The 14,830-nt window shown below is 38.7% G+C and overlaps 1 protein-coding gene across 7 annotated transcripts in view; it reads right to left on the bottom strand.

Moving 5' to 3' along the window:
• Positions 1–14,830, bottom strand: part of DIAPH2 (diaphanous related formin 2) — a 322,676-nt gene that overhangs the window by 115,166 nt on the left and 192,680 nt on the right. For all 7 annotated transcript variants that reach the window (XM_033137161.1, XM_033137162.1, XM_033137160.1 and 4 more), the window contains one exon: positions 1,486–1,650. In XM_033137161.1, coding sequence (XP_032993052.1) covers positions 1,486–1,650 — 165 coding nt within the window. The remainder of the gene's footprint in view (positions 1–1,485; positions 1,651–14,830) is intronic.

Genomic DNA, 14,830 nt, shown 5'->3' on the forward strand with positions numbered 1-14,830 from the left:
TAGTTGGATTATTTTTATGTTCATCTATCAAAATTAAAGCACAGAAAACAAACACTTTCTGGATGATACCTCTTTGTCATGAATGTGTTGATGGTGATTTCCAGTTACAACATTTATTGTAAAAATACAATAAAAATATGTTCCATTTTCTTAAAATCCTATGGTTAAGAATTTACAGTAATATAAAATTGCATGTAGTGAAATTATACTCCAAGAACTGTTAGCAGACTTGGCGTATGCAAATTGCAGATAGTTACGCAACAGATTAAGGCTTGCTGCTGGCAATATGGATCAACATACTCAGCAAATGGCTGAGCAGTATTGATAATTCTGGGCGATTTGAATACTCCCTGAAGGCAAGCATCATATTCTGGGCCATGTTTTTTTCATCCCCCCCTCATGATGCACTTAATTACAACAACCCACAGGCAGCCACTGGGCAAGACATAAGCAAGAGCCCAATCTAAGATGAGTGAAAGTGAGAAATGGTTGGTAGGAAATTTCTGTCTCACAGATAATTCTATACACATGTATGAGACAGCTATGAAAAACAAACAAACCATGATCCACGTGAAAAATGTATTGGTATTCAAAAAAAAATTTTTTGGGTGGGGGGGGGGGGAGTCCAAACAACAGATTGCATTTTAAGACCTACATGCAGATTTAAACTTATGGAAAGTGCATTAGTGCCTCTTCCTTTCCATCACAATACTTGGCAACACCCCTCCTCAAATTAATACTCCTGAAGTTGGGGATCAGACTATTTCCAGCCTGTTGCTTTTACATATTTTTGTTCCTAAATCTATTCCATAACATTTTAGCATTTATTTGCAAAATTGTTTTTATATATATATATTTTTCAAATTATGGATCTCTAAATGCATTTTTATACTTTTCCTCTGAATCAAGAACTGCAGCTGGATGAACAAATGAATAGAAATCAATTGATCCCAACCAGAGAAGTGGAAAAGTTTTCATTTCTGCAAGCAGCTATTCGAATCCAATTCAGCAGTTCTTGCATCACAAATAGACTAGTGTGTGATGTGAGGCTTACACACAGTTCCTGTTAGGTCAGAGTGTTCCATGCTTTCCTTAAGCTCTACTTAAATCAATGGGGCTTAAGTGAATATTAAGTATACAGAACATTATCAGGCTGTGCTAAGAAGAAGCTAGTTGTTTATTACTGTCATCCTATCAGAGGCATCTAAAATTTTAAATAGTTTTTTTAAACAATTAAAGAATATCCCCTAGATAGGAGATATGGCGCCTTATAAACTTTATGAAAACAAATCACTATACATGGGAAAAAATTAACAAAAATTCCAGCTGTAAATTAGAATATTGGTTAATAATCTGAAATAGTTATGTCTCCCTTAACAGCATGTGCTAGAAACTATATATCAAAGAACATACTAAGAAAGAAATGCAGTAAGTGTAGAAATAAAGAAATTTATTTAAAAACATAAGGGAGAGAGGGATACTCACCAAGAACAGTGTCCGGAATGCACTTATATCTCCAAAGAATTCCTCAACGCTAACAGTTTTGGGATCGAAACAGAAGTAGTCCCCCAAATTGTCGTATAACTTGGTCATATTGTTGTGCATGTTAGATAACTTTTCGTACTGCTCTCTAGCACTCTTTGCAAAGCTGTACACTTAAAGTTAAGGAAGTTCAAATAAAATCAGTAGCAAAACAGTTTAAAATAAGATTGCTTTATCACTTAAATGCATTCCTCCTAATTATTGAATTTGTTAATTGATGGCTTTATATAGAAACCATGTTTCACACATTCTAATATGCTTTAAGTACAATAATAAAATCCACCAGGCTATTGTGTTTCACATGTGCCCAACAAAACTTTACTTTCTATAGAACTGCTGATTGCATGGCATGGTATATAGGCTGTGCTCCTTGAGTCTGGTCTTGACCAAAGTGTGAACACTGAACCTGCAAAGAATAAGGAAACACATTTAAAGGAAACACATTTAAAGAAACACATTTTCCTCATGGGATCAGCAGCAAGTCTTACCAGTTTATTATGATTTATTTATTTTAAAGTGGTTTTACTTATAACACAAGAAAACAACACATAAGCCATGGTCAAAAAACAATGTAAAAGATGACCTGATTACTATGCAAAGAGAGAGAGAGAGAGAGAGAGAGAGAGAGAGAGAGAGAGAGAGAGAGAGAGAGATTCCACATAGTAATGTACAGAAAATAAAAGCTATCTACTGTCTTCTTTTTGTCAATTTTCTTAGCAATCACAAGACATTAAACGTCAATACATCTGGAACAAAAAGGCAGATGACCATCACTGGTTTAGATCAGGGGTCAGCAAACTTTTTCAGCAGGGGGCTGGTCCACTGTCCCTTAGACCTTGTGGGGGGCCGGACTATTTTTTTTTGGGGGGGGGTGGATGAACAAATTCCTATGCCCCACAAATAACCCAGAGATGCATTTTTAATAAAAGCACACATTCTACTCATGTAAAAACATGCTGATTCCCGGACCATAAGCGGCCAGATTTAGAAGGCAATTGGGCCACATCCGGCCCCCGGGCCTTAGTTTGCCTACCCATGGTTTAGATGGTTCCTATATTACAACGGGATGCATGTGTCACTGTGGGTTAAACCACAGAGCCTAGGGCTTGCCAATCAGAAGGTTGGCGGTTCGAATCCCTGCAACGGGGTGAGCTCCCATTGCTCGGTCCCAGCTCCTGCCAACCTAGCAGTTCAAAAGCACGTCAAAATGCAAGTAGATAAATAGGTACCGCTCCGGCGGGAAGGTAAACAGCATTTTCGTGCGCTGCTCTGGTTTGCCAGAAGCATCTTAGTCATGCTGGCCACATGACCCGGAAGTTGTACATCAGCTCCCTCGGCCAGTAAAGCGAGATGAGCACCACAACTCCAGAGTCGTCCGTGACTGGACCTAATGGTCAGGGGTCCCTTCACCTTTATATTACATTTATTTATTCACACTTTGAAGTCAGGCGCAGGGACACCATCAGAATATGGTTTCAGGAAAGCATTTTTTAAACCATCAGAATGGTCAGATACAAATAGCACATACATAAATAAGAAATATGGACTTACTTGCCTCTCATCCTACAACACTGTAGCTCTGACTATTTGGGGGCTATTTCAAACACAAGTAAAGAACCCTAAAATTTGAGGTAGAGCAATTAAATGTATACTTAATCCTCCCAGCAGATTAAGTAGCTTACAATATTTTAGAAGTGGGGGTGTTAGCAATACAAATATTTGTTCAAAGGATTTCCCCCCCCCCCAGTGCTATTGGCTGAATATTACTGTGCCTTCCCATGCAGTGAAGTAAAATTAAACAAGGAATGGTTTGCATTGTTCCAAGTGCCATTATTCTGTTATAGTAAGCACACTGCAGCTTTTTATTAGCAACTGAAGAGGACTGGAAATCAACCTGAGATCTACTTAACCTTCACAACAATTGCAGTTACAAATTGCATAATTGTTACCTAAAGCGGAAGGAAGCAATCTCACACAGAAGTTAGACTTTTAGAACAACATGAAGGCAAATAAAGGTTAACATTTTATTAAGAGAATAATTAAGGCATATTGCTCCCATTCTTCTGTTTCAAATTAAATAAATGTTTCATTTATTATTGTTTTAAAAAGTTGTTGAAAATGTAGCTTTTCATTTTAACCAACAGCAAGATGAAAGGTTGTGTTACAGTGGTGGCTTTAGCCTTGAACAAGCTGCTATTTGCAAGTGGCACACTGACTTTGGAAAGCTTTTCCATATCAAGTGTGAGTTGCAGCAGGAAACAACGGAGCTACTCACGCAAGCATTTGACTAAAGGGTGTTTCTCACCTGGTTAACAAAGTTGTGTCTAAGTATATCGTTGTTTTTACTTAAGCTGTATTTAAATGAAATGTTCCTTTATTGTAATTTAATGCTGTATCTTACTCTGGGATTGCGTGACCAATGGATAATTTAAATAAATTAAGAGTTCACTGCACACCAGTACCACATTTTCCGTATTTCTGCAAATGTTCTTCTAGAGAGCATGACAAATCTTTTAAAGTCAGGCCAATTTATATATCTTTCTGTCTATAAAACTGCTGTTTAGATCTACCCAACATAAAGACACCCAAATACAAAGCACACAGAAAGGGGATGCATGTACTTACACAAAGGTATGCACTGGAGTTTTGCTATCTCATATTTTAGACTCGACCTGTCAAAGCTTTGGCTTCTGTTTTAAACCTTTTTAAGAATGTAATCTTGATGTGCTGTGAATAGAGTGATAAACTATAGAGTCTTCCAGTGATATATTCTACTTACTGTTTCTGGTAACTGATTTCTAATAAAAAATGAAGCAGCTCTTAAAATTGTGTTTGGGATGGTGGGGCAATGGATCAAACATTCATAGTTCCTTTAATGTAAAGCATTATAGACAAACCATTGCAGAGAGAAATGGTAAAAAACATTTTTTAAAGTTGAAACTACAATAAGGTTACTACATAAAAGGAGGTTGGGACAAAATGAAGAGCAAATTATATACAGTGGTACCCCGCTAGACGAATGCTTCGCTAGACGAAAAACTCGCTAGACGAAAGCATTCGTCTAGCGGGAGGCTGCCCCGCTAGACGAAAAAGTCTATGGGGCTGCCTCGCAAGACGAAAAAAATTCGTCTTTTTTTTTTTTCGTTTTGCGGAGCGCGGCTCCCATTGCCGCTCCGCAAGACGAAAACCCCGCTAGACGAAAATTTTCGCGGGACGAATTATTTTCGTCTAGCGGGGCACCACTGTATATATATATATATATATATATATATATATATATATATATATATATATATATATAATCCAAAGAATTATGAACACAGCTCACAGCTTCAAGGGTCTAAGTGGGCTATGGACTTCTATTTCCTTCCAAGAGCAGTTCTGCACCACACCCCCATCATACCACAGGTTAACTTATTTTGAAACCCAGGAGAGCTTCAAAATCAGTCATGTAAGGTTGATGGACGTAGATTAGAGAGATCTTGATTCAAAAATCTGCTCAGCCACAAAACTTACTAAGCTACCTTGGTGCAGTGCTTTTTGCCTTGATATGTTGAAGAAGTTTGGGAATGATGGAGGAAACCATGCACACTGCTTTGCACTGGGTAGGAAAAATAATAAACACAATTTTCTCAGTGGCTAAAAGTGTCAAAAAATCCATAAAACCTATAACACAACACAAGATTTAGAAAACAAACAACCTTTAATGCATGATACAGAAATGCATCTAAACTATATAATAATGTTGTCTCTCTTGACTGCTAAGATGCAGGCAAGTGAGGTTTCCATTATTCAGCTGTCAAGCAACTCCCATTTGGAAATGTTGAGTGGCTACTGCATTTGTCTTTTCCCTGTGGAGGAACTGTATGAGGGGATTTCACTTGCTCACTTTTATCAGACCTGCTTCCATCTTAAAGTAGCTGTCTTCTCTTATTAGCAGAAACTAAAAGCCAACAGGCAGGGAAGCAAGCAAAATGTGAGTCAAGAGGAAGCTGTGTAAAGGAACTGAGAGGAGGAAATTAAATTATTATTATTATTATTATTATTATTATTATTATTATTATTATTATTATTATTATACAAGTTGGCTGTTGCATATGGATTTGTGCTAAATATCAGCCAGTCATATTACAATATGAAGATAATTTGTTGCCAACCAATTTTGTTTGACAAAAGCGTGTCTGATCTGTGACTGTACCTGGGTGGTGAGGTTTTGCTCCCTACCTCAACAGACCTCTGCTAAGAAGTAAATTGTTGTTGTTCAGTCGTTCAGTCGTGTCCGACTCTTTGTGACCCCATGGACCAGAGCACGCCAGGCACGCCTATCCTTCACTGCCTCTCGCAGTTTGGCCAAACTCATGTTAGTAGCTTCGAGAACACTGTCCAACCATCTCATCCTCTGTCGTCCCCTTCTCTTTGTGCCCGCCATCTTTCCCAACATCAGGGTCTTTTCTAGGGAGTCTTCTCTTCTCATGAGGTGGCCAAAGTACTGGAGCCTCAACTTCAAAATCTGTCCTTCTAGTGAGTACTCAGGGCTGATTTCTTTGAGAATGGATAGGTTTGATCTTCTTGCAGTCCATGGGATTCTCAAGAGTCTCCTCCAGCACCATAATTCAAAAGCATCAATTCTACAGCGATCAGCCTTCTTTATGGTCCAGCTCTCACTTCCGTACATTACTACTGGGAAAACCATAGCTTTAACTATACGGACCTTTGTCGGCAAGGTGATGTCTTTGCTTTTTAAGATGCTGTCTAGGTTTGCCATTGCTTTTCTCCCAAGAAGCAGGCATCTTCTAATCTCGTGACTGTTGTCACCATCTGCAGTGATAATGGAACCCAAGAAAGTAAATACTTCTCTTTTTAGAAAGCTTTTGGGCTGCAAAATCTTGCAGAGCATGGGTTTTTACATTATATATGTGTACCTATTAAAAACAAAAATGTGATTGTGTTCTCTTTGTTTCCTATTGTCACAACATTGAGCTAGTTTACCCGAATTCATACTTTTGGAGACTTTTAATAAATATTTTAAAAGTTAGCAAGCTGGTGGAAGTTATTCCAGTTACTAAATTAAGTATGTGTAGAAAAGAAAGAAATGTTTTACAAAGCCTGCAAACAATGAAGATATGAATGGAATGACGTGGCGGGGGAGGGATATCTTTCACAGCAGGCAGCATACCATTGTCAGCATAGAGTATAAAGGACTAGGGACTAACCCGATGGAATAAATTGACACTGACACTGAAGAGGGAAGTGACAAACGAACAGCTTCCAGAGAACAGCTGACATAACTAATTTAAAGGGAACATGTGAAAGAACTTTGAAGTTTTCTCCTTCATACCACATACTTCATAATATGATATGGAAGCTGCTGTTTTCTGAAGATTTTTTTTATAGTGCACACTGATCCCACTATGAATTAAACAGACTTACAGAACAGCAATAAGACTACATGGTACTATTATTAAAGCAGGGACGTGTCACTTTCCAATATGCATATCCAAATATTGTTATTGACTCTGGATAAACCACCACTTATAAATCCATGAAAGCTCTGCAGACTTCTACCAGTTCGTTTTTGTAGCTGGGTGTAACAGAAAGGGAAAGAGAAAACTCAATGAAAAGGGCAGTTGGACAACAACCTTTCTTTTGCTGGGAGAAGGCAACAAATAAGGACATGCTTCTGAACAATAATTCTGCTAGAGCTGTAATTTGAAACATTTTATGTTTCAAACTAACACCTGTGCTTTGTTAATTTCCTTCATTTTCGCTGCATATTTGACAGTAAACACCACTATACAACTGGATGTTTATTAATCACTGTGTGCTGCCAGTGGTGGGAAAAGAAAGGAAGGGGTTGGAAGAGGTTTGCAACTCGTGCAGAGCCACTTCCCAATGAAAGAACCCAAAGCAATCATACGGAACAAAGAACAACTTGCTATTTATAAATATAAAATACACTGCAGTAGCTGAGCAAAATAACAGCACAAGTAAATGTTTCTCTTTAAAAACCAAGGTTTGCTATAGTAACAACAACAAAAGCAACACAAACAAAAGATTGACCATTGACATACATAGCATTATGATGAAATGAAGTGACCTCGGCTATCTAGCTCTTTCATTAACAAAAATACATGAATATTCAGTAGGAAGGGTGGGAACAAAACAATTCAGTTTTTGTATGTCCTGTTCCATGCAGAAATCACAAGGCAGATGTAGCACATATATGACATGTATAAATGTTTTATGTGCTTCACACAGTTTACCTCAACCCTTTCATCCATTAATTCCAGATTGTGAAGCTTAGTAATCACTAGCAATTCTTACCAATAATTCCTCTCAACAAATTGTTAATTCATACAACTGTGCAATCTAATTGGCCCCTAGCTTGATGCAGTTGTCATTTGAGGTGTTTGCGGCAAGCACAAATTATGAATGCCAGGATACCATTTTTTAAAAAATTGGCAAGCCTTGTCAAACTTTGACCCTAACAGTCGAATCATTTGTGAATGATGACTTGGAAGAAAGCACCCCTGAATTTGAAGTGAATTTCTCCAAATTAAGTATGGACAGGAGCCTAGTCTAAACCATGTAAAACAGGACATGTTGCTACACTGATACGTATATAGAACTGAACTGGCCACAACAGTAATACAAACAGAGGCAAATATAATAAACATTGGACAGAAATTATCATTGGTGAGCTTTGATGCCCTTTTTATAAAGTTTTTGAAGAAATTAACTATCACCCTGGAAGGGATTTTTTTCCTCATCTTTAGTGACAAAATTAGTGTAAATATGTAACAACATAAGAAGCAAAGCTGTCAATTTTTCCCTTTTCTTGTGAGGAATCCTACTCGGAATAAGGGAATTTCCCTTAAAAAGGGGGAAAATTTGACAGCTATGACAAGAAGAGTCTGCTGGATCAGGTCCATCTAGCCCAGTGTTCTGTTCTCACAGTGGCCATCGAGAAACCAGCCTGTGGGAAACCAGCAAGCAGGACTTGAGCATAAAAGCAGTGTCTCTCCTTTGATTTCTAGCAACTTGTTTTCAGAAGCATTCTAACTTTATGACCATCATTGCCTCCTGTGGGAGCAAGTTCCATTATTGAACTATGTGAAGATATAGCTGTCTAAATGCAGCATATAACTAAAGGAAATCCAACAGAAACAAAGTTGCACAATAAAGAACTTCAGAGTACTGAATCAAACTGAAGCACCAAGTTTTCAGGTATCAGTGGTACAAAAAAATTGTAAAGGAAAGGCATACTGAAACAAAGGAGTCTTCAATGCATATGTTTGAAGGTCTATGCTAAAGGGGTTTTTGTTGTGCCATAGGAAATTTCACAAACATGGGGGCTACCATTGAGAAGGCCCTTTCCAAGAGTTCTAGCCACATCCATTAGTCATGACTTGCTGTTGAACTTTGGGACAGAGCTTCCTAAAAGGCTTTGGGGGCAGGAATACCTTCAGATAGATAAAAAAAAAAAAAACTTAACACTGTTGTTCTATTTTAAAAAAATGGCTCTATTAAGAGTTTCCTTTACACTCCTCTTTTCATAACTACTGCAGAAACTCAGCATGACATTTATTGAAGCTTACTTAAACCTGATGCCTATTACCATTTTATAATGAAGACACATGAATAGACTATAGCCCGTGTCCTTATGGTTTAATTAATATTGAAGATTTTGCACATATTATTACATATTCTTCTTTCAATAATATACTGAAGGGACAATTTTCTGGTCAGTTCTTAAGGAGATATCTGAAGAAGTATATCCAAGAGACTAATCAATATGACATGCCTATGATAGATATGCAAAAACTACACTTTTCTAGCTGCAACAACTGATGTCAAGGTTTGTTTGTTTGTTTTAAAAGGAGAATGCTATACTCCATCATCATAGAGTCAGAATTTTATATCAGTTTGTTCTTTTTGCCTGCCCTGGGCAACTCCTCCTGAAGGAGCAAGCTCACAGTTTGGGGGTGCTTCTGGATCCAGCTCTGTCACTGGAGGCTCAGGTAGCCTTTATGAATAGAAGTGCCTCTAGCCAAGAGCAACTGGTTTGACAGCTACAGCCATTTCTAGGTTGGGAAAGCCTTGCCACAGTAGCTCATGCGTTGGTTACTTTAAGACTGGATTACTGCAATGAGCACTATGTGAGGCTTCCCTCACGCTTGATCCAGAAGCTGCAGCAAGTGCATAAAGCTGCAGCACAACTTGTCAGCATATAACACCTTTTCTCAGAGATCTGCTGTGGTTGCAGATTTGCTATCGTCTAAGTTCAAGGTGTTATTATTAGCATATAAAGCCCTCAACAACCTGGGACCAGTTTACCTTCAAAATCACCTTACCCTACACATGTCCTCTTGACCACTTCAATCGGTGGAATTGGCATTACTAATGTCACATAATACCTGCTCCGCATTTGTAAGAACATAATCATTTAGTGTGGCAGCACATACACTTTGGAACTCCTTGACTAATGAAATCAAGTGCCTTCAATGTCCTTTTTTCAGCGCCTGCTAAAAACATTCCTGTTTAGACGAGCCTACCCAGATGCTGAGAAAGTATAGGTAATTTTAATCTGTTTTAGTATTTTAACTTTTTATGTTTTAAAATAGGGTTCTAATTTTTACACTTTGAGGGGTTTTTTATTTTTACAATCAAGCAGATTATATATATATATATATATATATATATATATATATATATATATATATATATATATGGTGCTGGAGGAGACTCTTGAGAGTCCCATGGACTGCAAGAAGATCAAACCTATCCATTCTCAAAGAAATCAGCCCTGAGTACTCACTAGAAGGACAGATCCTGAAGTTGAGGCTCCAGTACTTTGGCCACCTCATGAGAAGAGAAGACTCCCTAGAAAAGACCCTGATGTTGGGAAAGATGGAGGGCACAAGGAGAAGGGGACGACAGAGGATGAGATGGTTGGACAGTGTTCTCGGAGCTACTAACATGAGTTTGGCCAAACTGCGAGAGGCAGTGAAGGATAGGCGTGCCTGGCGTGCTCAGGTCCATGGGGTCACAAAGAGTCGGACACGACTGAACGACTGAACAACAACAACAACAACATATATATATATATATATATGAGAGAAAGTATACAATTTTGTTTGGATTTGTGTACATTTTATTTAGGTTAACTTATGATATCCTTATATGAATGTATAGCCCATTTGATTGCCCATTACTTGCTTTGGGATTTTCCTATGCCTACGTACAAATGAACAAATTTGAATCAGAAATTTTAAGGCAATTTGTTTCATTTCAATTTATATTTAAGCCATTTTTATTCTCTACTTATCAGGACCTAGCACTACATTAAAAATACTATTCATGAATCTATCTCCACTTTTGTCATCCCTTTCCCAGAACACTGCAACTTACTTTGCATTGCTTTCCTAGTGAAAAGCCCCTCCTCTAAACACACAAACTTTTGCTACTGGGACAAATAGCTGCTTAGAGAGGATTTTCATTGGGAAAATGTGGGAGGGGGCATTAAATCTCTTCACCTCCCCTATGGTGCTGATCAAGTTTGTGCCTCTCTGCTAATGGTAAAATAAATGCATGGAGATGCATTCACGCATCTCCATTGTAACATATAGTTGAGTCTTTGGTGCTCCAGGTGAGGATGAAATGAATTATCTGCTGATTGTATGCTAAAACCTCCAATTAGAAATCTGCCCCCAATTAACTGTTGAAACACTAAAAGAAGAAAAAAGGGAGGGGCATTATTTCATAATATAATCTTCCTCAACTGCTTTGAGCTAAAGTAAACAAAACTTTAATATTCATCACAGAAACCTTTTATTTTCAGCTTCTGCTTATGCCCCAAATTTACTGTGAGACCATCCATACTGAAACTAACATTTGGCATTAATCCAAAATATACATCCAGCACCTGAGATGTATGTCTACTCAAAGAGCATCTGATAGCTCCTGAATTAATACACAGGAAACTCCACAAAATGGATTCAGATTAATAGTGAAGGAAGTATACTAATGACCAGACAACTATATACAGATTCCTCCCTGCTAATTCATCCAAATGAAAGTGACTGAAGAAAAACACTACTATTGAGAAGTTTAGGAGTGGCTGCAATGGGGGTGGGGGGAATAGCATTATCGTTGACTTTTGACAAGTTTATTATATAGAACCTTCCCAAATAAATGGAAAATCAGCCCAAACTATGTAAGAAATAATTATGTCAAAACTGCAATTTGCTCAAGTTTAGCAATATATTCTTACTGAGTTGTAATATGATTTCCAAATGAAAAAGTCTGGCACACATGGATAAAAATATGGACCAGGACCACAAAGAGAAATTAGAAGATGTTTAAGAGTTCAGGACCACAAAATCTTGTGTCATAGGCAGAGCCAGGGCAACTGGGCAAGCTACTGAAGGCTTTGAAAAGATGTCTGAAACAATTACAGTGGTACCTTGGAAGTCAAATGGAATCCGTTCTGGAAGTCCGTTCGACTAACAAAATGTTTGGAAACCAAGGTGTGGCTGCCGATTGGCTACAGGAAGCTCCTGCAGCCAACCGGAAGCCGCAGTGGATGTTCGGGTTCCAAAGAATGTTCACAAACCGGAACACTCACTTCCAGGTTTGCGCCGTTCGGGAGCCAAAACGTTTGACTTGCAGGGCCTTCGGGATCCAAGGTACAACTATATACTACGGTATTGCCTCAAAGCTCAAATATACAGTGGAACCTCTACTTACCACCATAATCCGTTCCAGCGGCCCGTCCTTTAGGTGAAACGGGTTGCTGGGTGCCATTGTGCCCATGTGCAAGCAGCGGCAGCCGCTTCTGCACATGTGCAGGCGGAGGCCGCTTCTGCGCATGCGCAAATGGCAGAAGCTGCTTCTGTGTCTTCACAAATCGCAGCAAACCTGGTATTTACTTCTGGGTTTGCCACGGTTGCAACTTGGATCGGGCCCAAGTAGAGGCGGTCACAAGTAGAGGTTCTACTGTAGTTTCCAGCCATCCCATAGGTCTCCCCTGCCCTAGCCAAAATGGTTTTCCAGTTAAATTTCCTTGAGCAAGTGCCAGATTCTCCAAGAAATTCCCTAGTTCTTTACTTTCCCTCCCTATTCCCTCAATTTGCCTGCTTCCCCAAAGCTGCCTAAAGCTCTTTCTAGATCTTGTAGCATTATAGAAATATAGAACTGCAGAGTTGGAAGGGACTGAGAGTTATACAGTCCAACCCTCTGCAATGCAGGAATCTCAACACATGGACCCCATCAACACTGATACCGTGCCAGACCCTGCTAAGCTTTTTGAATGTGCTAGTAGTTTTACTGCTGCATCACTAGGAAGAGGGTCAATATTTTCTTTTAGGCTCTTGTTCCATTGTGCTCTGCCTTTACTCCCAGAGCCTTGCATTTCTAGCTTCCCAGCACCAGCACCTTAGTCCTCACAAGACCTCCACCAGATTTACCATATCAAGGCTTACTGAAAAAGCAGATGTTTTGAACACAGAAGGTTCCAGATTCAATCCCTAGAATTTCTAAGGTAGGGCTAGGAAATCCTGAGACCCTAAAACTAGTTACTGATCACAACAATCAGCTAGTTGAAGCAGTTTCCTCCATTCCAAGATGATGCTATAGCTTTCTTGGCAACTGCAACACCTTTTTTTAAAAAAGTGTGGCTGTGATAGACAAAAACAAAGATTCTGAAAAAAAACCCCAAAGTACACTTTCAAAACATGTTGCAAGACACAATGGGGAATCAACAGGTCAACACCATACTTTATTTCCTACTGTGTGTGGCACATGTACCCCTCACAGGGGTTAAATATGTGTGTGTCATCAACATCCTCAATTGCGTGAAGATTTCTGGACAAAGAGAAAGGCCATAAGGGACCACCTCCAGATAACATTCTCCCCAACTGTCTTGCAAGATCTGACAGCAGTTGAACGGGGCCCATATTCATGTTTTTTCGAGCCTCCCAAAGGAAAGGTCATTTGTACAGTGTGACAAATTGCTTCATGTTCATACTATTTGTTTCTTCGTTCACTCTTCTACAGCAGTATAAGGAATGAAATGTTGCTAAAACAGAGACCCGGGTTTGCACAAAGGAAGCAATTCAAGAGAGCAGAACAAAACCAAACGCATTACAAATGTTATATTTCTTACACCTAGATTCTGTTCAGTTACTTATAAGTCCCACTGATACACAGAAAACTGCATCTAAATGCCTGAATTTATGACCAAAGCAGCATACAGCCTAAAGATCCAGATAGAAATTATATATGGTTGACAGCAATATCAGAAAGACAACCTTCAACCATGCAAGTATACCTGCCCACTGAGATCATCTTCAGGGGCTCTCTTGTGTGCCCCCAAATCCTGGAAATACACTTGGTTGGACCAGGGAAAGCACCTTTTTGGTCACGATGACTAGACTTTGTAGCAATCTTTGAAGGGAAATGCAAATTGCCTCCAACAGACTCTTGTATGTTGGTAAAGCCTAGAGCATTTAGGTGGTAGAGTGCTGTTTTATGGTATGGATTTTAACCATCTCCATATTCTGAGTGTTTTTAATTGCTGCTGCATTCTATTATTTCCTGCTACTAATTTAGTATTGGATTGTACGAGGCATTTTAAAGTCTTAATTTCTGTAAACTGTAAATCTGACAGACACTGAGCTGTATCTGCATGGCGTATCTTGATTATTAGTCACTTTTCGTTTTTCTGAGGAAGAATGGAATATATCTTTTTTTAAATTAAATAATTTCTTTCTCATCTGGCAAGTTTCCCTTCTTTTGACTTAAAATCGACTACTTCTTTATACCATTATATACACCATTCAACGGAATATATGAAACCATACAAGAACAGAGATATTTCTATATGCTCATCTCAAATTTTCTACCAGTCATGCACAAATAAGCAAAAATGTACAAATATCCATTTGAGAAAGCTACCTCATACCATATATTCTGGTGTATAAGACTACTTTTTAATCCAGGAAAATCTTCTCAAAAGTTCGGGGTCGTCTTATACGCCGGGCGGAGAATCTGCGGTCAAGTATATCTCAAACTCTATATTTTAACTGGAGAAGTTGGGGGTCGTCTTATACGCCCAGAATTTGGCTGGCAGGACTGACTTTGCCCCAGTGCTAATAAAGCAAGCATAATTTCTTTACCTAAAGTTAGACTTTGAACCTAAGCAGATTTAATTAGAAATTACTTTCAAAGCAACTGACACTAACTTTGGAAGCAACTTTCCTCACATATGGCTCACTAAGCTGGGGCA

Source organism: Lacerta agilis, chromosome Z (genome assembly GCF_009819535.1).
Source record: "Lacerta agilis isolate rLacAgi1 chromosome Z, rLacAgi1.pri, whole genome shotgun sequence".
Taxonomy (NCBI): Eukaryota; Metazoa; Chordata; class Lepidosauria; order Squamata; family Lacertidae; genus Lacerta; species Lacerta agilis.